General features: G+C 44.8%; 1 protein-coding gene and 1 long non-coding RNA gene across 3 annotated transcripts in view; one reads left to right on the top strand and one right to left on the bottom strand.

Moving 5' to 3' along the window:
- Positions 1 to 7,983, top strand: part of LOC144755918 (uncharacterized) — a 174,588-nt gene extending 166,605 nt beyond the window's left edge. The window contains exons 2-3 of the long non-coding RNA XR_013594995.1: positions 7,418 to 7,522; positions 7,857 to 7,983. This is a non-coding gene — a long non-coding RNA (uncharacterized LOC144755918). The remainder of the gene's footprint in view (positions 1 to 7,417; positions 7,523 to 7,856) is intronic.
- The window catches only part of BRCA1 (BRCA1 DNA repair associated), a 553,713-nt gene that overhangs the window by 317,965 nt on the left and 211,876 nt on the right, over positions 1 to 23,872 (bottom strand). For both annotated transcript variants that reach the window (XM_078645314.1, XM_078645315.1), the window contains exons 9-10: positions 21,329 to 21,471; positions 8,200 to 11,796 (exon numbers count right to left, since the gene is read on the bottom strand). In XM_078645314.1, the coding sequence (XP_078501440.1) occupies positions 8,200 to 11,796; positions 21,329 to 21,471 (3,740 nt within the window). The remainder of the gene's footprint in view (positions 1 to 8,199; positions 11,797 to 21,328; positions 21,472 to 23,872) is intronic.

Below are 23,872 nucleotides of genomic sequence, written 5' to 3'. Positions count from 1 at the left end.
AGACCGAGGCACAGAACGGTTAAAGTAAGAAAGGGCCAACTTTCTAAAAGTAACAAGAGAGCATATGAGAGAATGCACTCCTTCCCTTTTAAGTTTAACAATATATCAACTTGATGACACTGATATGAAGAATAAATGCGTGCGAGCAATCAGTGATCTATCCTAACGATCACAATTCGGTAAAAGAGAGTCCACGAGGAACGCAGTTGCGCTCCTAACTGTCGCACTGTGAGAACAGGAATAGTTCCATGTAGTAAACTACTTTTTCTTTCTTTTTGCCGTAATCAACGTTTTCAAAGTAAACCAAATTTTAATCCTAAAGCTTTCATCCATAGTTTATCCATACTTGCGACATCACAGGCCGAGAGCAGCGTAATTCCAGCATGATCCATTGACTTTACATTTTCAAATGTCTCCTGCATGCCCTCCGGGCCTTTAACAGCGACTCGTTAAAATGAATCATACACAACGAGTTGGCTCATCAAAGGTATTTATTTCTCATCACCCAATGCATTCCAGGCCGCAGGGGCCCTTCGTCAGGGGTCACTAAAAAGATAACGAGACAGGCATCTCAATCATCAAAATATTCAGGTCCCTCTCCAATAAACATAATAATATAAATAAATCTGCACTCTACCCTCTATTCACTCGGGATGACAATCACAAACCAAAATTTACATACAAATCATATCACTCCAACCCGTGCACCCTTAACCTAAATTCAAACGTAAATCCTGCGCGTGAAAACTCAATGTTAGACATGTGAAAATGTAAAGTCAATGGATCACGCTGCTCTCGCCTGTGATGTCGCCAGTATGGACGAACTATGTATGAAAGCTTTAGGATTAAAGTTTGGGCAACTTTCTAAAAGTGGCCTTTTTAGACCTATAATTTAAAAACCAAATTCACTAAAAGATGTGCTTTTAAATTGTGAGTCCAGAGACACCAAACTCCAATTTTCTATCAGCTCCCAATTGGAAGATACACTTGTAAGGTGTTACAAGGTGGCTCCAATGCTAACCTGTGAGAGAGACAGGTCTTGCTGTAGTGAGAAAACAAATTTATAATTTTTTTACTATCAGGACATTAAAACACTGGCATACATTTCCTATCGTTTAAAAACACTGCACCCTGCCCACGGGTGTATCTAGGGCCTACCTTAGGGGTGACTTGTATGTAATAAAAGGGAAGGTTTGGGCCCGGAAAGTAAGTATACTTGCCAAGTCGAAAAGGCAGTTTAAAACTGCAAACACAGGCCTTGCAGTGGCAGGCCTGAGACAGGTTTGAAGGGCTACTCATGTGGGTGGCACAATCACTGTGCAGGCTCACTCGTAGCATTTTATTTACAGGCCTTGGGCACATGTAGTGCACTCTACCAGTGACTTATCAGCAAATCAAATAAGCTAATCATGGAAACCCAAATGCCATTTTATTTTAAATGCAGAGCACATGCACTTTATCACTGGTAAGCAGTGGTAAAGTGCTCAGAGCAGTAAAATCAGCAAAAACAAAGTTTTAGGCACCGTCAAAAACAAGAGGCCAGAAACAAAAAGGAAACTATGCAGAAAGATGCCAGGTCTAATATATAGCATACAACCTGATCTAAAATGGCTACCATCTTCCTGAAATACTGCAGTCAAGGAAGAGGAATAGGAGGGAACTCCTCCTCACATCAGGTTTGCAATGAAGACAAGTACAAATCCAGTGCTGATGTGGACAGATATGGAACAAACCTCGCTGGAGCCCGCAGCACTGGAAATACAACCGGTGAGGCCTGTGGCTGAGGCATCAATGTGCAACTAAGGACCCCAATGAGTTTCTGGGGATGGGTGGTGCACTAGAAGGAGCTAGACCAAAGCTGGCATTCTGCAACAGAGTCCCCTTTAAATGTTGCATTCTACTGTAGAGTTTGGGCGCATCAGCGGGTTTCCTCAAATGGAGACTGTAATCTCACCCAGGAGTCAAAGTGTTTTGGCATTAAAAAAACTTTGCGTATGTCTTTTCTTCAACTTATCTTTGAATTGAATCAAGAAGCACCACAATGTTTTGTCGCAGGATTTAGAGTCATGCTTGGTAATTACACAGCACAGACAGAGGTTGTATGGGTCCACTAAAACATCTGCTTGCAAAACGTAAACATAGTTTGAATCCTATTGTCCTCAGGGTGACATCCCAGCACAATGCAAAAAGCTTTAAAAGTAGGAACTAGATAAAAGAACTAAAATGGACAGAAGAGGGGCTTCAAATCTATGCTGAAGGAGGGAGAGGTGGAGGAATTCACATTAGAGCACAGAGTTGGTGCCCATATATGTCTTTTATCATTGTGTGCTGAGTTGTGATCAGGCCTATGGTGGTGTGACCTACCAATGCACATAAGTTACCAAAAGATTTTTCAGATCTAGTCTGACAGCTGGAGACACTCACAAGGTGCGTAATCAGCAGTTAGAAGTATCCATCTGAATGGATGCTTTCGGACTAATAACGTATGAATGTGTTACAAACATTACACTGTGCACTTACTTTTGCAGTACTCCTGAATTCGAGGGATAGGTGAAAAGTCCAGGAAAAAGTCAGGATCACTACAAATAATATGTTACACCTATTCATAGCATATTATTTGTGAATTGGGCCCAACATGTCCTTATGACATTAATAAAGTCCATTAGTAAACAACATTGGTATTTTCTTTAGGGAGATTTTATTACAAGACATGAGGCTACATTATTTATTAATCTTTTAATGCAGTCACACGCAGCCACACTACATCATAAAGAAAACAATTCTAGAATGCAGTGAACACATGGTACAAAAGGCATGAGGAGCAAACAGACTGCCTCTTTTAAATGCGGCTCGCAAGCAAATAAGTTGCTTACACTTTGTTACTCTCATTGTATGCTCTACTTTTCATGTATTATGCCTTTATTGTCTAATATATTTATAGATTGTGTTACTTATACACTGTATTGACTCTCTAATTATACTGTTTATCCAAATCTAATATCGAGTTAGTGCCTAACCCTAGGTTTCCCCCCAGCCCTTTACCCCCACACCTCCTCGGCTTCCAATCTATGGTCGTCGAGTTTTACCCACCCTTTCCCTCACCGAAGTGCCTTCTCTTTCCTTGGTGGGCCCGCACTCGCTTCTGCGGGGCGCACCGTATTTGCAAAGCGCCCCTCATTTCCTCTAACCTTCTGGTCGCGTCCGCTAGCCATAAGGGACTTCATTTCTCTTCAATTTGTCCTAAATTCAGCGAGCACGTCTTTCCCTTCACAGGAGAGGAATGGCCCTTGGCAACGGCGGTATCGCGTGCCCCGCTTGCCTACGGTCTTTCCTCTAACTGGATTCTTCAGCAGCGGCTGAGCCCGAGCGATTGTTTCAGTTACATTGCTCTCATGAGCTGCTGCCGGAGATCGTTGTCAGAGACCGCTGCTGACAGTCTTTATCGGGTCTTCTGCCCAAAACAATTATATCCTTAAAAAAAAAAAAAAAAAAAAAAAAAGGAGACTTGGGAAAAAAACTATCTCGACACAAGTTCACTCCTTTACTGTTCCCAAAATTAAGGAAGACAGATTTTAAAGTCATAATGTCCCTTTAGCAAGCAAGACAGATTATAAACCTTCTCATAGCAAGCAAGGCAGATTATAAACCCATACTACTGCCTAATCAAATTAATACTATGTCTGACCTTGACTCCTACGATGCCACTGCTAGTTCCCCTAGCCATGCTAATGAATCCTTAAAAACATTTCTACAAAGAGAAATGAGGTCCTGCATGCTGGACACCCTTAAATAGGTGATGTCCTCTAAGAGACCGCTCACCTTTGACCACGATGCTCTTCCTGACTATCTCTCTTCTCGTGATCCTCAGTCTATCACTCATGGGAAGAGCAGCAAAAAATCTTAACACTCTGAGCCTCTTTCTAAATGAACTATGGGAGGTCCGAGCACCTCAACTGGCTTGGGAGGTCCTAGCACCTCAATCTTGACGGGAGGCCCTTGCGCCTCAAATGTTACTGGTGTCCCTTGCGGCACAACTTTGATGGGTGTCCTTAGCGGCACAAATTATAATAATGCTCAGAATAACGCAGACACTGATTTGGAAGAGGAAGAACGCTTCCAGAGCCCCTATGACGAATTTGTGCTGGACTTGGATGACGAAGACCTTGATTTTAATAATCAATTCGAGGTAGACTCCTCCTCCTCCTCCTCCAAAAACGCTATCCTCAACCCCTTGGGAGAGGAAATGTTCTCCCCTCTCAACATCTCCCACCCCAATAGTTCTAAATGGTTCCCCCAGGAACATGTTCCCCAATTTATTACCAGATGGCTCAGAAATTCCCTTGAAAGAGAGACTCGCAACACCCTCAATTCCAAGTGCCCAAGACCCTCCATACAAGACAAGGACTGTCAGACTCCAAACCTTGACCCCGACTTAATTAATTTTTTATTTAAACTGGGCAAAGAACCCAGGAAAGGTCTAGAGAGAGCCCTTAAGGGTTGCCAGGATCGCCACCTCGACATTCTTGGCCCCTTCACCAGGATTTAGACTTGGCAGAAGTGTCTCACATCTCTAACACCCCTCTTGACATCAACCCCATTAGAGGTTGGAGCCAAAGGGCCATCGTCCTCCTGGGCAACGCCAATTCCAGTCTCAACATTGAGAGGAGGAGAACCATCCTTACAAAGATCAGCCCTTCTCATCCTTCAGAGGAACAGGTAGAGGATTCTACCCTTCTAACCATCAATTCTATCCTCAGAGAGGAAGAGGCTCACAAAACAGAGGTTACAGATCCCGTGGAACACCCAACAACACCAATCTTCAAAGTAAGCGCTCCTCTTCCTTTTTCTTCCCCCCAAAGGTAGGGGGCAGGCTCAAAAACTTTTATCATGTATGGGAATCTTTGACAAGAGCCCTGGGTTCTGGAGACCGTTCGGGATTTCAAAATAGACTTTCTAGACATCCCTTTTCAAACGCAGGCTCCCAAACCTTTGATCCTTTAGGAGGACCATCAGAAGATTGTCGAAGAGGAGATCTCTTCTATACTTCAAAAAGGTGCTATTATAGAAGTGCCATGGTCACTAAACAGATTTGTCAGCACTCTTTTCCTGGTTCAAAAAAAGGTTGGAGACCTGTCATAAACCTTCGAGAAGTGAACAAGTATCTGGTTTACAGACATTTCAAAATGGAGGGTATTCACCTCCTCAGGGAACTCCTCCTGCAAGGAGATTGGTTGGTCAAACTGGATTTAAAGGACACTTACTTTACCATCCCTATGGCTCAAGAACACCAACCCTACCTTCAATTCATCTGGAACAACCATCTATTCCAATTTCAAGCTCTGCCCTTCGGCCATTCCTCTGCCCCTTGGTGCTTCACCAAGATTATGAGAACTATCGTCTCTCTCCTGAGAGTAAGAGGTATTCGCTTAATGATTTATCTGGACGACATCCTCATCATGTCCCAACTCCACTCGCAACTCCTGAAGGACCTCAATACTGCAATGGATCTTATAGAAAGTCTCGGTTTCATTATAAACCGGGAAAAATCTATCCTTATCCCCTCCAAGTCTTTGGAGTTCCTCGGTTTCCCCATAGATACCTCGAATTGCCTTCTTCCCACCAAGCAAATCGCCAAAATTCACCAAGAGATCAGGTTTGTTCTAAAAACAACAATCTCTATCCCTCCGGGAGTTAGCCAGACTTCTGGGCCTACTTTCCTCTTCCATTCAAGCTATTTATCCGGGACCTCTGAATTACCGTGCTCTTCAGAGAATAAAAGGAAGGGCGCTCAGGTCTGGTCTATGGTACAGACCTTGTGACCTTAGATCAGGAAGCCAGGTCGGAACGTTCTTGGGGCTGGAGAATTTGGAGGCCTGGAATGGCAAAGCAATCTTCAGGTCGGCCCCGGAATTTGTCCTGCAATCAGACGCGAGCCTCCACGGTTGGGGTGCTCGCTTCCTCTACCAAAACACGGGTGGTGTATGGTCTCTTGCGGAATCCTCCCATCATATACATTTCTTAGAACTTACGGCAGGCTTATACGCCCTAAAGAGCTTCAAACACTCACTTCAGGGGAGAGCCGTCGTCCTCAAGATGGACAACATCTCCGCAGTCTCATATATTAACCGCCTTGGCGGGACCAGATCCGCAGACCTCTCCGATTTAGCCAAGAAGCTCTGGATGTTTTGCTTAGAACACAAGGATTTCCCAGAAGGCAGAATTCCTCCCGGGAAAGTTGAACTTTTCTGTGGATTGGAACTCGAGATTCCTCTCAGACTTCAGCGATTGGAAACTCAAAGTGAATGTTTTCAATGCTCTGTTTCGCTGCTGGGGTCCTCTGGATGTGGACCTATTTTCCAGCAGATTGACTTTCCAGTTGCCGAAGTACTTCAGCTGGATGCCGGACCCGGGCGCTCTTGCTGTTAACGCCTTTCTCCAGTGCCGGTCTCATCTTCAGGCTTAGGTGTTCCCTCACTTTGCCATGATTCAAAGGGTACTGCAGAAGGTGAGACAAGACCAGTCCTCCTTGGTCCTGATAACTCCCTTTTGGCCTTCTCAGGCATGGTTTCCGACAACCCTGGAATTGTCCTGCGACATTCCCTTCCTAATTCCAGCAGCCAAAGTTCTGGTTTCAAACACAGACGGGGAAGATCATCACCTAATTCTTTCAGGGAATTTGAACCTTCTTGCTTGGAAAGTGTCAGGCAATCAAACAAATTGCCTTTCGTCATCAGCTCTCTCTCTCCTCTGAGAATCCTGGGCACCAGGAAGACACTATACGTACTATAACATTCGGAGAAAATGGTTTTGTTGGTGCATGGAGAGGAAATTGGAACCCGTGGAGGCTCCTATCGTGAATATTGTAAACTTTCTTGTCGAACAATTTGACAAAGGCCTTTCTTATAGATCTATAAATTGTTATAGATCAGCAATCTCTGCTGGACACTCCTTTGTCAATGGTAAAACGGTAGGTAAAAATGTTATCATTTGTAGGGTTCTAAAAAGTATTAGACTGAGGAGACCACCTACATCTAAATACCAATCCTTGTGGGATGTTAAAGCTATTTTAGACCTTTTTCATCTTGGCCTGATAACGCTTCACTTAATAGAAAATGTCTTTCCATTAAACTCATAACTCTATTGTGTTTAATTTCTTGTCGTAGAGTTTCTGATGTTAAATCTCTTGATATCTCTAATAGATCTAAACATATGTATGGAGTGAAGTTTGAAATCCTTAGAAGGACCAAAACTATGCCAGACTATTTCATATCCTCGTTTCGATCTGTGCAAAGACTCTGTGTTGTAGATTGTATGAAAGAGTATGACTCTAGAATGAGAGATGTTCGCCCTCTGGATGCTAATCAACTCCTTATTTCCTTTGTTAAACCCTTTAAACCAGTTTCTTCTTCTTCCATAGCCAGACGGGTGAAATCTGCAATGAGCCTTGCTGGTATTGACCTTTCTAAATTCCAAGCCCACTCTCTCAGAGGTGCTATGGCCAGTAAATCCGTCTGGTCTGGTGGTAAGTTGCATGATATCCTGAAAGCGGCTGATTGGTCAAATGCATCCACTTTTGCTCATCACTATTGTAAATCTATCAAGCATATGTCTAATGTTGTCCTTCAAGGCTACCAACATGCATAGTGTAGCCTCCTGTCTTGTAATGAAATAGCGATTCTCCTATTAACATCACCAGAGAATCTGGATTACACTAAAGACACGGAGGCTAACATTATCCCATCCGTCCCACCCTTGGACGGAGTACTTATTGCTATGTTGATTATTCTATGCATTTGATTATACTGCCTTACCGCTCCAATTTACAACCTTTTTTACATTTTCCTCCCTCTTTTCAGATAACTCCTCCTGATGGATTATTCTCATCCTCTTCTAATTCTCCTCACTTCGTTTCCTTCCTTCGGACTCCTGTTTTCTTCACTCTCAAGATCAAGTTGGATCTCACCTTTGTTGAACTTATGTTGCTTTGATTCATTTAAAAGAGGCAGTCTGTTTGCTCCTCATGCCTTTTATACCATGTGTTAACTGCATTCTAGAATTGTTTTCTTTATGATGTAGTGAGGCTGCTTGTGACTGCATTAAAAGATTAATGCATAATTAATGAAATCCAGATGCTCTGGTCATGTTAATAGGAGAATCGCAATTTAATTGCAAAAATGTCATGAAAAATATGGACTGTACCTAAATGTTGTTCTGTGTTCTGGATATTCTGCTTTTTGTTCCTGCTGTCTAATGCTGCTTCTTTATGGCCTTCAGTAATAAACTCTTGTTCTGGAATAGGCTTCTGGGTTCCCAGCGGACACCTTGAGTTGGAAGCCACCGTCACAGTCTTAGGCTCATCTCGTCCCTTGTCTGACTTCTCAGAGGCATTGGACTGGGAAGAAAACAAATTTACAGAGCACTCAGACTGCTGGCTGGGAGTAGGAGATTGTGCTCCAGAAGTGTCCACCAGAATGTTCTGCTCCTGCTGCTCACATGCACTGTTGCTGCTCAACAGGAGCCCTCCCCCTTGCTGCTTTGCTGAAGATTCACCTGTTGAGTTTTTTGGGCCAGCAGAGTCCAGAGATGGGTGGAAAGCATCAGCAAACAGCAAACCCTGGAAACATGGCATTTCATCATCTTCACTAGACTCAGAAGAGAACAATTTCATTGCTGGGTGCCGGTGAGCAGACCTCTTACATACTGGTACAGAAGACCCACTGCTCCCCTCAATGCTGCTCTCGACGAGCTTGTTCAATCCAATGGACTTACTATTTATGCTAAGACCGGATAGGTCCGACTTCCCCCTCACCTCATTCGAAGTGCACAATAAACCATCAGGGGTTGCAGATGTAATTGGAGTGTTGTTCAGAGCACTACAAGGAATTGCAACTGCTTGTTTTGGAAAGATCTCTACCATGTTTTCCTGAGCTAAGCTTGGACTTAAAGTTCGATTAACTTTTTCCTTATCAGGAGCACTACCTCTACAACTGCTCCTCAGTTGCATATTTTCCCCATGTCTAGTAGCAGTGGAAGGAATGTTGCCGCAGTCTGTGATGGGGCTTTGATGCGAAAGTTCGTGGGGAGGCGGCATTAATTCAGGCATGAAGTTTAATTCAAGGCCATTGCCTTCACGTACTGCAGCGTTTTCCACCCGGTTAGTTCCCTCGCTGAGCTCACTTTCATTAATTGTGTGCGACTCCGTGCCCTGCACTAGGAGTTCTCCTTTGTTATGCAAATCACCTGACCTACCACTGTCTTTGAAAATGTTATGGTAGGAACTCTCCACAACATCTAAAGTTGAACAATGTCTGGACTTCTGCAGTCTTTTTGTGTTCTTATTCGTAACTTTCTTGTCCATCGGTGTTGTGCAAAGCTCTTGTTTTTCTGTAACAAAATGGACCTTCTCCTCCATGTTACTGCACGTACTGTGCCCTGCAGCACTATCAGCAGTACTAATGTGCTTTGTAGGATCACTGTGTATAGCATTTTCTTTCGGACAACATCCAGATAAAAATTTGTCTTTAAAGGGCGTATTTTGCACTTTATAACCATGGTCTGATTTTCTTTTTGAGGCGTCCTTGTGATTGCAGCTGGTGTCTTTTGTGCTTATGAGCAAACTACTTCTCGAAGCACACTCCACTGGTGGACTAGATTGCAGTAAAAAGGACCTTCGCTTGGCACCTTTAAAGGTTTTTAGCAGGCATTCTGTGTCAAGTTCACTGTCCTCGACTTCTAAATTTATAGAGGACACAAAATTATCATTTATATTTGGAGAGTGCCTCTTTGTAGAATCCAAATCATTTTTCAGATGATTCAAAACATAGATGGGTTTTGTATCTGAGGAGCACTCAATACCGATCTTGTTTGGTGAATGTTCTTTAGTCAAACATGAATTATTTAACGCAGGATTCCTTTGATCATTAGTAGTAGAATCCATAAGCATTGAGGTACTGTTTTGAGTAGCAGCCTCTTCAGACTCATTATGGAGACCACTAGACGACCACTGTACGCTCTCCTCTGACACCGTGGTATGCATGTCCTTATCACTGAAAACTGAAGTATTTTCAGGAGCACAAGTTAGTGTTTTATTTGCAAGGTAAAGTTCATTTTCTCTGTGGCTGATGTCTGACCTCAGGCTATTGCAGATTCCTAGGTCTTCATGGTCACCTGAAACAGGGCAGATGGAATTGGGGCCAGTCAGGCACCCTACTGGGACCATATCTTCACTTACACTAACGTGATCTTCCTCTCTTGCCGTGTTTTTGCTACTACACGGTACAACCTGAACATTGATTTCTTCTGTTTGCAAGAGAAGTCTTCGGCTTCGTCGGAGGTTCCTTGGACCCCGTTCCGCCTTTCTTCGTTCATCACTACTTGGGTAACTATCAATCTGCAGCTCAATCTGGTTTTGTGGACTAAACACTGAAACAGCACCACCTCTCGCTAGTTGGTTATGTTTTTCAAGCTCAGCTTTGCTAAACAGGTCAATGGCTGGAGCTCTTGGTGTCCGAGATCTGCAGCGTTTGCTCCCTATAACACTTGTTAAAGTTGCATCCTGCTTTTGGTTGTCAGTGTTGGATGGCGGCGCCTTTATTTTTCTGTCACCTGGCACTTCCTCAGTCAAAGTCTTGAAAACCGATTTCATACCTTCCTTAGAGATATCCTTCATTAGCTCACCATCCCCCTCTTGACCTTGAGGAGGGCAACACTCTAAATCAGCTACTGAATAGTTTGTTTTCTTTTCTGCAGTTCTGTCAACAACGACCTGAAGTCCATTTTCAACAGGTGATTCACACTCCTTTTCTCCTGTTTTTTGGACCAAGTGCTCAGGGCTAACCTCAAAATTAACTTCTACTCTCATGCTCCTTTTTCTTCCAGGAATTCTATCACCAGTGCTCTCATGAACAGCTTTGTACTGATCTTTGTCGTTTTTCCGGATGAAGTCTTCGGGTTGCAGATCAACAATTTTCTTTCTTCGCTTTAAAGTACGTGTTTTTGAGGTCTCACAATCCTTAACAGGATCCATTGCAACTTCATCCATACTTTTGCTTTCATTGAAAATGCTCAGGTTAAGATGGGGGTTGGATTTACGCTCTCGCTTGTAGGTTTTCCCAAACACCTTGTCTTCAATAGTCAGCAACTGTGGCTTTGATGACGACTGGCCCTGTTCATAAAGTAGAGCAAATTCCAATGGGTCTTCCATTATTTCTGTCTTGTCTGAAACCCAAGAGTGCCCATCCGAGTCACCTTTCTCACTACCTTTTACTGAAGGCAGCTTCTCAAGATCAAGTGCAGAGTCATCCGGAGGAGGAAGAGTGACCATTTCGTCATCAAGTCTGGAAAGCCACTCCGTAACTCGTTGCACACCAGCTTTGGCTCTTTTTCTAGAGATTGAACAAGACGTGGAGCACTCAGAAACGTCTGGATGAACAAGTAATGACTCTTCCTTTTCATATGAGCTGTCCAGTTTGTAAGCTTCTCTGTCCTCCTCAAGCAGATCACCACCACTACTTTTTCTACCAGTAGAGCACCTTTTGGGACTTTTGTTCTTTATGTTCACTGACAGAACCTCTGTCCTCAGAGATTTTGTATCACGGCTCAAACTTTCCTGAGCATTATGTACAGCATCATTAGTTGCTCCATCACATTTCTGTTCTGGAAGGTTTGACACAGTAGCACCACAGGATGCCTGTCGATGTGGTTCTGCCAGAGATGGAGTGGTGGTCCGGACATTCGCAGCATGAGATTCGACGCCCCTTATACTTTCATCTTCCCTCTCCGAAAAGTTGTATTCAGCTGAAAAGACAAACAAAAAGTAAACAATTCATGCCATTGACTAGTTTGCAAAAAAATAAATGCAGTGCTTAATTTCACCATCCTCAAGACTTGGGAGAACAAGTCAATCTAATTCTCGTTTAAATTATAATTGGCAAGCTGCAAAAAACAAAAAAAATGGCAGAACTATTTGTTGTGAAGCATGTAGTCATACTGAGAATTCAAAGGAAACCCTGTTACTGCTATTTTGTCCATCAAGGGATGGTTCTCAGTAGAGAAGAGGCCAGGAAGGTCCTGGTGGTAGAGATGGAAGGGAGCAAACAAGAACCAGGGCTTAATTTTTTTAACAAATAATGTGTGGGGTTAAAAGTTTTTCTTAGGAGCTCAAGGCCAGTGATGCCAATTAGCAGGATTGCAGAAAATTGCACTGCAAATCCTCGTGCCTCTTTCTACCACCACCCCCATCCCTCCTGTCTCTATCTCCCTCCTACAGATTCTTTGTCATCACTACTTGCTTACTGTTTTTCTTTCTATTCCTCCTTTCTCGCTTTTCTTCCTTTTCACTCTTTTAGTATGGGTCAAAGTCTAGCATTAAAAAAAAGTATTCCTGGTTCCCAGAAGGAGTGCCTCACCACACTTACACTAACCTATCTCACTTCCAAACACTATACAGCGGATGGAACCAACGTCTCAATAAGCTGGGTTTTAAAGCCTTTCTGATTCGCAGATGTTCCTTAATATTACAGAGTTCCTACTGTAGAACTTCAGAATTGTGGCTTCAGGCACCCCAATATAGTAGATTATCTCCCTACTTTCATTTTGCCTTGGCACAGTTAAATTAGGAGTCATCTTAGATCTCCAAGAGGAAATGAACGTGTCAAGAATACTGGGCTGATCAGGTACAGAACCTTTCGAGCTTCCTTTAATACACAGATCTTAGCTATGGCCACCATTGGCAGCCGCTGCAGAGAAATAAGATGCACAGAAACATAATAGGGGTGTTTAAGTTTACAAATACCTGCTTCTGAACTCTATGCAGCCCTAAGCTAAGGATAAGTGCAGCGTAATATTGCAAGTTCTGATAATCAATGCTAGGTATAACTGGGGCCCTTAGCAAAGCTTTTAGGAAAGTCAAATTCTCTTTTGCAGAGCCGAGAGCATCTGTCTTTAGTCAGAATCTTGAGGTACTCCAGCAGAAAAATAGTCTGAACAGGTAAAGGGAGTTGATGGTACATAGATCTCTATTCCTTTGATTAACAGCAAAGAACCATAAATAAATCACAGACTCCATAAGTCATAAACAATCAATCAGCCCAATTCCAGTAAGCCATGGATCCTGAATTCCAAACACATAGCCACACTTTATGGAAATGGGGGTAGGAGGGAGGGAATTCATTGAATCACAGCAAACCTCAATGAGAGCCGAGGGGTCTTTCCTGGTCTTTATACAGGTGTGAAAGTCCAACAAAGGAGCCTCTTGTTGACAGATCTCGGGGAAAGGGACATAGATTGTTTTACATTTTCTTTTCCTTTAGGGTGTTGGGCAGAAGAAATCCTAATATGCATAATTTCCTTCTCTATGTAATGAAGGATCTCCATTGTTGACTCAAAAGAAATTATTGTCTGGGGCTTTGTAACATGTGCACTACATTTACTCCTTTCTTGGTGGTGGCCTTCTCCTTCCTGAAGGAGGGCAGAACTAGCAACATTTTCTGTGCTTCTGTAAACATATTTTATGAGCGCAGTCATGCAAAAATTGATACCTAGCTCCATCACAATAACTATTGTATCAAGGTGGTCATTGGTGCTAAAAAGCAAAACAAAACCAGTTTGCGCACATTGTAGGCCTCAAACTAAGACTTCATTCTAGGCAGGATTCTTCTCAAGAAGGGGATGGTCATCAGGATTTAGCTGATGAACATTGAGTGAAAATAGTTGATAGGTTTCCATCTGCATGTACCCTAAAAGCTTTGAATTCTTATCCAGTACTGAAAACAAAGAAAATGGCGGAGTCCGGCTCGAACTCTGAGATAGCCGAAAAACAAAGGAATGTTTAAATGTACTACCATCATAAGTAGAACACTACACATTTGTTACTAGGCACTGCTATACAGAGAATAAATACAAACCATACAATAGTGAAAATTAGTAGTTATCAAAATTAAAGAGCGAGGGTGTAAATATTTTGCAAAGCTAAGTTATACAGTGCCAGTCAAGGGTAGAAAAATAAACCTCAGTTAAATTGCATAACAGGTTTAAAGCGTGTAAGTAATGAATGTAAAAATACTTCAGAAATAATACTGGAGTGCAATAAAGCATACTTAAGTACAAAAAGACTTCAAAAAAGCACTCTTCTAAATATTTTCAACATTTCCCACAACAAAGTTATTATGTTTGAATCGGCTACACATATTTCTGCATGAAGAATGTTACTTTTCATTGGATCCAAGATATTTAGGCTAATCATATTCAGACAATTAAAGAGAAGGCACAACATACAGAAAAAAAACGTATGCAAAACGAAAGGAAAGGAGCGAATTTAAAAATCTTAAAAATGCAGTTTTTGAATGAGATCTTGGAAAGACTAATGGTATGGTAAGGTAAGGTAAGTATACTTTTAAAGCGCACTGTTACTCCATCTCGGAGTGTCCTGGCGCTGTATACCGCTGGGGAACCAGTCTTGGCTTTCCCTGTGAGATGGTCCCTCCTGGGCACCTCCAGGGTGAAGCCAGGCAGCCCCGGCGTTGATGGGGCCGTAGTGGAGATTAAGCAAGCTATTGCCCAGAGTTGCAGAGTGGGACCCATGGTTAGTGTAGGCACCTCGGTGAGAATTATCGAGTCCGCGGACATTGACCCAAGACCCTGCAGAGTCGGGAATTGAACCCTGGTCCCGGGCCGATCTCTGCTTCAGGGTCTGCCGCTTCTAACCAGTGAGCCACACTTCTCCACGAATACCTCCAGTCTCAGCGCTGTTCATTTTTCCAATTGAACCAGGCAACCAGCTTAGGCAGCATTTTTAAATCCAAAACAGCATCCTCGAATGGAGAATGCCTTTTATGTAAGAATACATTATGATATTCTTATCTTCTCTAAAATGTTTAGCTGGTAAACAAAATCATTTCAACTAAACCCCAATTTTGCCATTTATAGAACAACCAGTTTCCCATAGACTACAATTTAGTAGAAATGACTACTGCTTATGGGCTAAAGAGAACTGGTCGTTGACCGTGTTTGTAAGAAGCCCAAACCACATTCTGAATGGCATACGGCGTATGTGATCTATCTGAAGCTCTAGAAGGGATGACTGGCTTGAAAACCCTCATCAAAGGAAGCAAATGTGCCATTCTCTAATCATCTCAACCGCTCCAGCATGGAAACAAACTTTGCTGGGGTGGATAAAACACCCCTGTGAACTTTCAAATCCAGACCATTCGGCACAGGAGCAGTAGGTCCCAAGGCTGTGAATGAACCTGCTTAAAAAGGTTCTAAAAATATTTTGAATGTTGTAAAAGTATAAAAATACTCAGCCTCCAACATGGGGGTTGTCTATTGGAGTATAGGCCACGAAATCTCTTAACGCACAGCACCCTTACTGAAAATACAGGAAACATGTTGGGGTAATGTGGGGCTACTAAAGAAGAAAGCTTAATACCGAACTGGCTGCACATCAGGAGTCGAACAAGCCACAAACCTGCGACAGAAAGGTGCTGGGAAGTAGGGAATGCTCGGATATGTAATGGACCAGACAATGTGGACTGAAGCACTTGTAAAATAGTAAAATAATATTTATTAGGCTTAAAGAAAGTCCTGCAAACTTCTTAAAGAATAAAATCATACAGTCAATATATTAGAGCTTTTTAAAATGTGCCCAGCGCTGCTACAGCACACTGAATATTTTGTAGATTCATTATAAACTTTCACATTTCTATTCAAATTACAACCATATTTAATTAACAAAGGACTCTTATGTTGTGCTTTATAGACAGCACTCATGTAGCATTTTAATAATAAATGAAACAATTTGTCTGGTTTATTTTTATTGACCCAAATACGATCTTCAGGTAATAAGATAGCCTATGTACCCATGATTAACAAGTGGTGCATTTTCTTGTGCTCGATATCTTTTAAGTGACGAAACTCTTAAAAACATGGAAAAACCTCTGAAATATTTTGAGTTGCTCAAGGTATTTAAATCTTTACATGTAGAATAGCTTTCATATGCAATTTTAATTACTCCTTGATTCAGTTTCTGTAACCCGCATTAACAAATTTCCCCTTGCACAATATTTATCAAGTAAATTACTATAATTCCATCCATTTTGTCAACAACCTTTTCTGCCAAGGTGTCCTTCTCTTACAAAATCTTACTTAAGATGGGGACCCCCATTGGCTCCGCCTGATTGTGCAGAACCTTTAGCTCCAGACTGATAGAGTCTATGTTTGCATTTTTTGTGAGTTAAAGTCATGATTTCCAACATAAGCTTTCAAAGAGACTCAAATTCAATTTAAAATCAAAAAGGGAAATGATACTATTTTTTTGAGTATAAGCTTAATTAAACGTTCAAGTGAACATTTGCTGCACCATTCTTCCCTCCCTCCCCTTTGGGTACCTCTGCACAAATCTATTGACAAATGTGCTGTTTTTAGAACATGGAAACATATGTTCAAAATGATTATTTATGTTCAATGTGAATAAACATATTTTGTAATTCATTTAACAGGTGATGTTGATGTTTTTGTCATAGTTTGTTTCCACTGGGACCACTCCCTTTTTGTACTGCTGGTGAAAGGCAAGACTTTACAAGTTAGCGCTGCACTTTCTGTAGTGTTTGGGAAACTGGTGTGTCGGTGAAAAGAAGCCTATGGAGCATGCCATAACGCAGCTCTCTTTAAAACATTCTCTCATCGAATCAGCCTCTATTCCGAAAAATCTGGATCCTTCAAAAGGCATATCCATTAAACAAACCAACATGTCACCAAAATTCCACTAGCTCACAACCATGCATAATGCCTGATCAGGAAACTGATGCTCATAGCATGGCCTACAAAGTCTGTCTTGTCAAAGTCGGTCCTCAACACATATTCTGAAGGGACCAGTCCATCCTGAATAGTTTGGGCAAAGACTGTACTAAATAAGTCAGGGATAGCTGGCAAGATCTTACTGGCCATGTCCCAAACAGCATGCTTATAAAGCTCAGTAAACAGACCGTAGTTAGGGACCAAAAGGCCAAACTGGTAGATGAATAGTCTTTAACTGAATGAATCATTGGGCTTCAATTCGGTCTCTAGCAGCATAGAATGGACTGTGTTCGGGTTGACCTTGCTCGTGGATTCCTGGACTACTAAACTTTCAGGGGTTGACTCTTTTATGTTTGACGAGAAAGGCTGGGTCCTGGCGTATGTCAACAGCCACTGGATGACTGACTGGGGTAACTGAGAACAGAATTGTCCAAGCTGCATTTAAAATGTCTGTTAGGGCCCCTTTCCAAGGCAGCTAGGGCTACTAAGTGGCAGGCCTAGGCTGTAAAGATTGAGGGTACTTCTGCTTCAAAAAAGACAATCGATGCTTACCTAAACCAAAGAGACAAGCTCAAAGATTACTCTTGGCCACAATCTCTGTAAAAGAAGGCACAAAGCCTCCCCATTACTTTCCTCTGTCCATACCAGGGGTGACCTGTTCTCAGGACACCCCCGCGCCGCACGGCCACCAGCTGTTGCGTGTGCAACTCGCCCCGCTGCTGCCCACAGCCTCGCTGAGCCTGCCTCGGCCCCCGCCGTATCTTCGTGTTGTGCTAATTTTCTTTTTGTCTCCTTTGTCTCTTTTTTGTCTCCCTGCAGCTTGCTAACCTATATTTTATTTCCCATTTACCGTTTTGATTATTTTCTCATTGCCTGTACTGTTTACTGTGTCTCTGCCCCCTGCCCGCCCCGCTCCCCGCCACCGTGCTCGCGGCCACGCCCCCTTTTCCTTCTGTGCCCTCCCCGCTCCCGCCTCCCAGCTGCTCCTCCCTCCCTCCCACTTTGCCATAAATGGCGACCGCACGTACGCGCAGCGGGCGCGCCGATTGTGCGCCGAAGGCGTGCCAAAGGTATGCCCGTCTGCGCCCGTCCGCGCCTGGACCGCGCCCAGCGCCAGAACCCCTGGCCCCCACCGCCGCCCTCAACGCACTCAATGCCGGCCGGAACCCCGCCTGCTGCCGGGCCGCCCCGAAACGCTTCCACGGACCCTTCACCTGCACAACCTGCAAGTTTACCTGCCTCCGAACATGCACTGTGCCCACCAAGCCAAACCCCAGCAGCGACCTCAAGTGCATCCTGCTCAACACCCGCTTCGTCCACAGACACGCCATCGAAATCTGGAACCTGCTCGACACTACATCACCAGACGTCGCCTTCCTCACTGAAACATGGATGAACGCCTCCTCAGCCCCCGACATTGCCATCGCCATCCCGGATGGATACAAGATCATCAGGAAGGACCGCGTCAACCAGACGGGAGGAGGCATCGCCATCGTCCACAAGAACACCATCCGCATCACGACCGACGCCGATGACACATACACCGCCGCCGGACACCTCTACTTCCAGTTCACACCGACCCAAAGACGACCCTCAGAGGAACACTCCTCTACAGACCCCCGGGACCACGCACACAATTCAGCGAAGACATCACGGACTTAATCAGCCTACACGCCCTCCCCTCCGCCGACTACATCCTCCTAGGGGACCTCAACTTCCACCTGGAGAACAACAAGGACCGCAACACCGTCACCCTGCTGGACAACCTCGGACTCAAGCAACTGGTCAACACCCCCACCCACTACGCCGGCCACACGCTCGACCCAGTCTTTTCATCCAGCAAGCACATCGCCATCAGCCACTCCACCGGGCTTCACTGGACCGACCACAGCTGTGTCCACTTCAGCTTCAGAAAAACCACCACCCGCAACAGGTTCCTCGCTGGAGCAAGATCACCGCCGACCAGCTCACCGCCTCCCTCAGCCAGAACCCACCTGCCAGCACACCGGACCCCAACGAAGCAGCCCGCAACTTCACGCAATGGCTGACCGCCTGCGCCGCCGACCTCGCACCACTGAAGAACACCCCAGCAAACCCAGAAGCAAGAAGGCCCCCTGGTTCACCGACGAACTCAAGGACTCCAAGAAGACCTGCCGCACCCTAGAGAAAGCCTGGCTCCTCGACCGGACCACTGACAACAAGACCGCCCTCAAACACGCGACCCGCAAGCACCACCAGCTCATCCGCACCACCAAGAAGAAATCACTGAAGGATCGACTGGACAACAACGCCCACGACAGCAAGGAACTCTTCAGCATCGTCAAGGAGTTCTCCAACCCCAGAACCGGAAACAACGATATCACCCCTTCACAAGATCTCTGCGACTCCCTCGCCTTGTTCTTCCACCGCAAGATTGCCGACATCCACAACAGCTTCGGCACACCATCCTCGCACCAAACCGTCGAACCAACGCACCCCACTGCCACCCTCCGCACCTGGACCGCAGTAACCACCGAAGACACAGCCCGCACGATGAACACCATCCACTCCGGATTTCCGACCGACCCCTGCCCCCACCACATCTTCAACAAGGCCGACTCCACCATCGCACGCCAACTCCGAGACGTCATCAACACCTCCTTCGACACCGCCACCTTCCCGGAGAGCTGGAAGCATGCCGAGCTCAGCGCCCTACTTAAGAAACCAACAGTGGACCCCACCGACCTCAAAAACTTCCGCCCCATCTCGCTCCTCCCTTTTCCTGCCAAAGTCATCGAGAAGATCGCCATCAGACAGCTGGCCGCCTTCCTCGAGCTCGAGACGAATGGATCCCTCGACCCCTCGCAGTCCGGTTTCAGAGCCAACCACAGCACCGAGACCGACCGACGACATCCGAGCCCTTCTCGACAACGGGGAAACAGCGGCACTCATCCTCCTGGACCTCTCCGCCGCGTTCGACACTGTCTGCCACCGCACCCTAGTCCAGCTCCTCAGCAATCCAAGAGAAGGCACTGAAGTGGATCATCTCGTTCCTAGCTGGAAGAACACAGAGAGTCCGCCTCCCCCCATTTCGTTCCAAGGCCACCGAAGTCATCTGCGGCGTCCCGCAAGGATCATCACTCAGCCCCACCCTCTTCAACGTCTACATGAGACCCCTCTCAGCCATCGCACGCCGACACAACCTCAACATCATCTCCTACGCCGATGACACCCAGCTGATCCTCTCCCTCTCCCTCACCAGAGACCCCGACACCGCCAGAACCAGCCTCCACGAAGGGATGAAAGACGTCGCCGAGTGGATGAAGAACAGCCGCTTGAAACTAAACTCAGACAAGACGGAAGGAAGTCCTCATCCTTGGACCATCACCCTCCGCCTGGGACGACTCCTGGTGGCCCCCTGCCCTGGGCACCGCCCCCAAGCCGACAGACCACGCACGCAACCTGGGCTTCATCCGGGACTCCTCCCTCTCCATGACCAGACAAGTCAACGCCGTCTCCTCTTCATGCTTTCACACCCTCCGCATGCTCCGCAAGACCTTCCGATGGATCCCGATCGAAACTAGGAAGACGGTCAGCCAGGCCCTCGTCACCAGCCGACTGGACTACGGAAACACCCTCTACGCCGGAACCACAGCCAAGCTACAGAAAAGACTTCAACGCATCCAGAACGCCTCCGCCCGACTCATTCTAGACATCCATCGACGCAGCCACATCTCCGGCCACCTGAGAAACCTGCACTGGCTCCCCGTCAACAAGAGGATCACGTTCAGGCTCCTCACCCACGCACACATGTCTCTCCACAACCTGGGCCCCAAGTACCTCAACGACCGCCTGACCTTCCACACGCCCACCCGCCAGCTACGATCCGCTAGCCTCGCCCTCGCCGCCGTACCACGCATCCGAAGAGCCACCGCCGGAGGCAGATCCTTCTCCTACCTGGCGGCCAAGACATGGAACTCCCTCCCCATCCACCTTCGGCTGACCCAGGACCACCTCGCCTTCAGGAGACAACTCAAGACCTGGCTGTTCGAGCAGTAGCAACCCCCTTCCCCCAAGCGCCTTGAGACCCTTCCGGGTGAGTAGCGCGCTATACAAGTGATATGATTGATTGATACCATAATGTCACTATCACAAAGTCATCGTAGGACAAGAAAAGAACCTTCTCTTACTAGTGTGATTTCAAGCAACACCTTTGAATACCAATTTCATGTTTTTAATCTTGGACAAAACAATTCATGAAACTAAAACCATCTTCCTTTGGCTGTCTTGGGACGATATATTGCCGTAAGTCATAACCACTTGGGCTTTCAGGAGTATGAATTTCTCGACCTTGCTACTGAGATTGTCTAGTCAGCATACCTGCAGTGATTGTATACCTGCCCATCATGCTCCATTAGATTTATCAAGGAAACAGAAAATTTGAGCATCACAACCAGAGTAATAAATCTGTGCTGCTTCGTGTTTGCAAACAGCGCATGACCTCACAGCCTTCACCTATATACATCAAATAGAAAGAGAACAGTGTGAGCTATACCTAGATCAGACTGGATCATTTCCTCTGCATCCAGCCTCGTAGACAATCTATCCTCAACAGATTCACTATCCCCTTCATCGCGCTTGTCAGCCTCAGGTTCGGATTCTTTATCTAGAGTTGGGACGGATTCCACTTCCTGGACGCTATTAAAGGAAAAAGAAAAAATTGTTCAAGTAAATGAAGGTCCTCAAAAAACAACAGACAGGATAGTGTGTTCAATCTTAGGTGCCATGGATGAAGAAAAAGAAAATGAAAGACTCGCCACAATCAAAGGCTCAATTAATTAAAAAAGAAAAGACCTGAGAAGGCATTGGTTTCAAAGTGGCACAACATTCAGGGATCACACCTTTACTTCTTTGACTACTGCTCCTTAATAGAATTTAAACTTTCATTTATGAACACAGATGTCAGAAGGGCACCTAGATAGCCTAAGAATAATAGAGAAAACACAATGTCATGGATAAAGATTGCAAGTAAAGATATTTGATATAAATTATTTTACTACATAATTGCCATTATTGAATGGGCTCCTTTCAGATATGGTACTTGCAGAATTTGCCAATGTTTTTAGGCCTTAAAAGAGCAGTCTCTATACTAGGACAGCCACATGGTCACAGAAATTTCCCATATGTTTTGCCAACTTGTCTGCCTGAAGTATAACTTGCTTCATTCTGAAATGTGACTTTTGGGCAGCACTACGCCATCAGCTAGAACTAGTGTAGATTAGAGAAGGCAGACTCTTCCAGTCTATGCCAGGCAAAGATACCTAAGCAGGTATGGACGGCAACCCATTTCACGCACCCCTACAGATCATACCTATGATTGTTCAAAATCATAGACGTGAAAAAAGTTACATTCTATTGAGCTGGTGACTTCTTTAAAGTTACTGCAACTTTGTAAAGCACTTACATAATTAGATGCCATCTACATGTAAATATAACTGAAGGAAGATTTCTTCCACAAAGGAATGAATTTAAAAGAGGTCAAGAGTTCAGAAGACTAGCTTCAATTTCGCCTACCGGTGGCCGGCCACCAACCATAGTAGCAGATACTTTCTACCTGCAGGCCCATTTGCTTTGCAATACTGTAGTCACAACCCTGTGTCAGTACAAATTACTGGGCAATTGAGAGCAACCTTCTGATTGTCTGATACCAACTCAAGTCAGCCATGATTACCAAACAGTTGGTGTCCAAAAAGCCGGCCTTGCATTCCCTCCTCCCACGGGGTGGCCGGAGGATAAGGAAGATGCGTTGCCTTGTCTGGATTCAAACTCTCTACAGCAATAAGCTCACAAGAAAGACAGGATCACCATAAGTCAGGAAGCCACAATACCTTTGCTGGAAGATTCCCTCTGCCACCTCACCTCACCCCAACCAACTGCAAACTCAGCAGGCTTATTTCATCATGGTAAATATTATCAGATGTTCCCTGCATCACTTTGCAGAGTTTGTTTCAAACTAACCCTTCTGTTGCATAAAGCGGTGCTCCCTTCTGTCTTATTTAGAGAACTCGGTATGTTCCCAATCAACCATGAAGGTACTTCCTACTTCCTCTGGGTTAGGACCAAATAATGGAGGAGTCACAGCATGATGCAAAGGCTGTGGACAAGTCTACAGCAGGAGCACGTGCCCTCAAGTACTGGGCTGCAGGCTTTTATGTGATACATACATTGACGTGGGAATTTCTCCATGTTCGCACATTTGTGCTTCGATGGAAGGCATCTGTCCTTCCGCCAATGGCCCTCTGGGAAAGTTTAAGTTTTCCTTTTTATTTGGTGCAATCATTCTTTTCAGCAGCATATTGATCTACAAGTATATATCAAGAACGCATGTCCGCTATCTAACACTGATGCATCATTTGTCTATTCTTTGTTGACTTCAGACACTTAAAAGGGACATGCCTAGATTTTGAGTAACTGTTATCATTCTGTAAACCCGAAAAAGGCACTACCTGGCAGAAAACCTAGTCCCTTTTCCGCTATCTGGGAAGGCACATTACTTCTTTTTAATCGGGAAAATAAAAGAAAAACCATTTGTAATGTTTGTTGAAGTAGAGGCCTACAGTGTCATATATGCAATCAAGCAAAGAAGAGATCAAAGAGTGTCTCCTGGTTACAGGCTCACGCTAGGACTGCATTCTAAGCACTAGGACATTCTATCTTGAATATCAGAGAGCGGGCAGAGCCCGAACACCCCACCACTCAACCAGCATTTTTGCTTGTTTTTATTGTTTGCCACATTGCATCACATCACATCACAGTTTTGAGAAATAGCATATACATTTTACATGGAAAACAGTCATATTTATTTATTTATTTAGGGAGTTTTATATAGCGCACAGATACCCCAACGGGGTGTCCCGGCGCTTCTGTGAGAGCTGATGCTGTATCTGACTCAGATGGTACTAACTGAAGAGAAAGGTTTTTAGAGCTCTCCGGAAGGGGAGTTCCTCCTGGATGGTCCGGATGGACATAGGTAACTTGTTCCAGAGGGAAGAGGCACAGACTTGGAATGTTTTTCCCCCAGAACAAACTTTTTTTAATC

Source organism: Lissotriton helveticus, chromosome 5_1, assembly GCF_964261635.1.
Source record: "Lissotriton helveticus chromosome 5_1, aLisHel1.1, whole genome shotgun sequence".
Lineage (NCBI taxonomy): Eukaryota > Metazoa > Chordata > Amphibia > Caudata > Salamandridae > Lissotriton > Lissotriton helveticus.
Note: the sequence above shows the minus strand (reverse complement) of the source record. Positions and strands in the feature narration are given on the sequence as shown.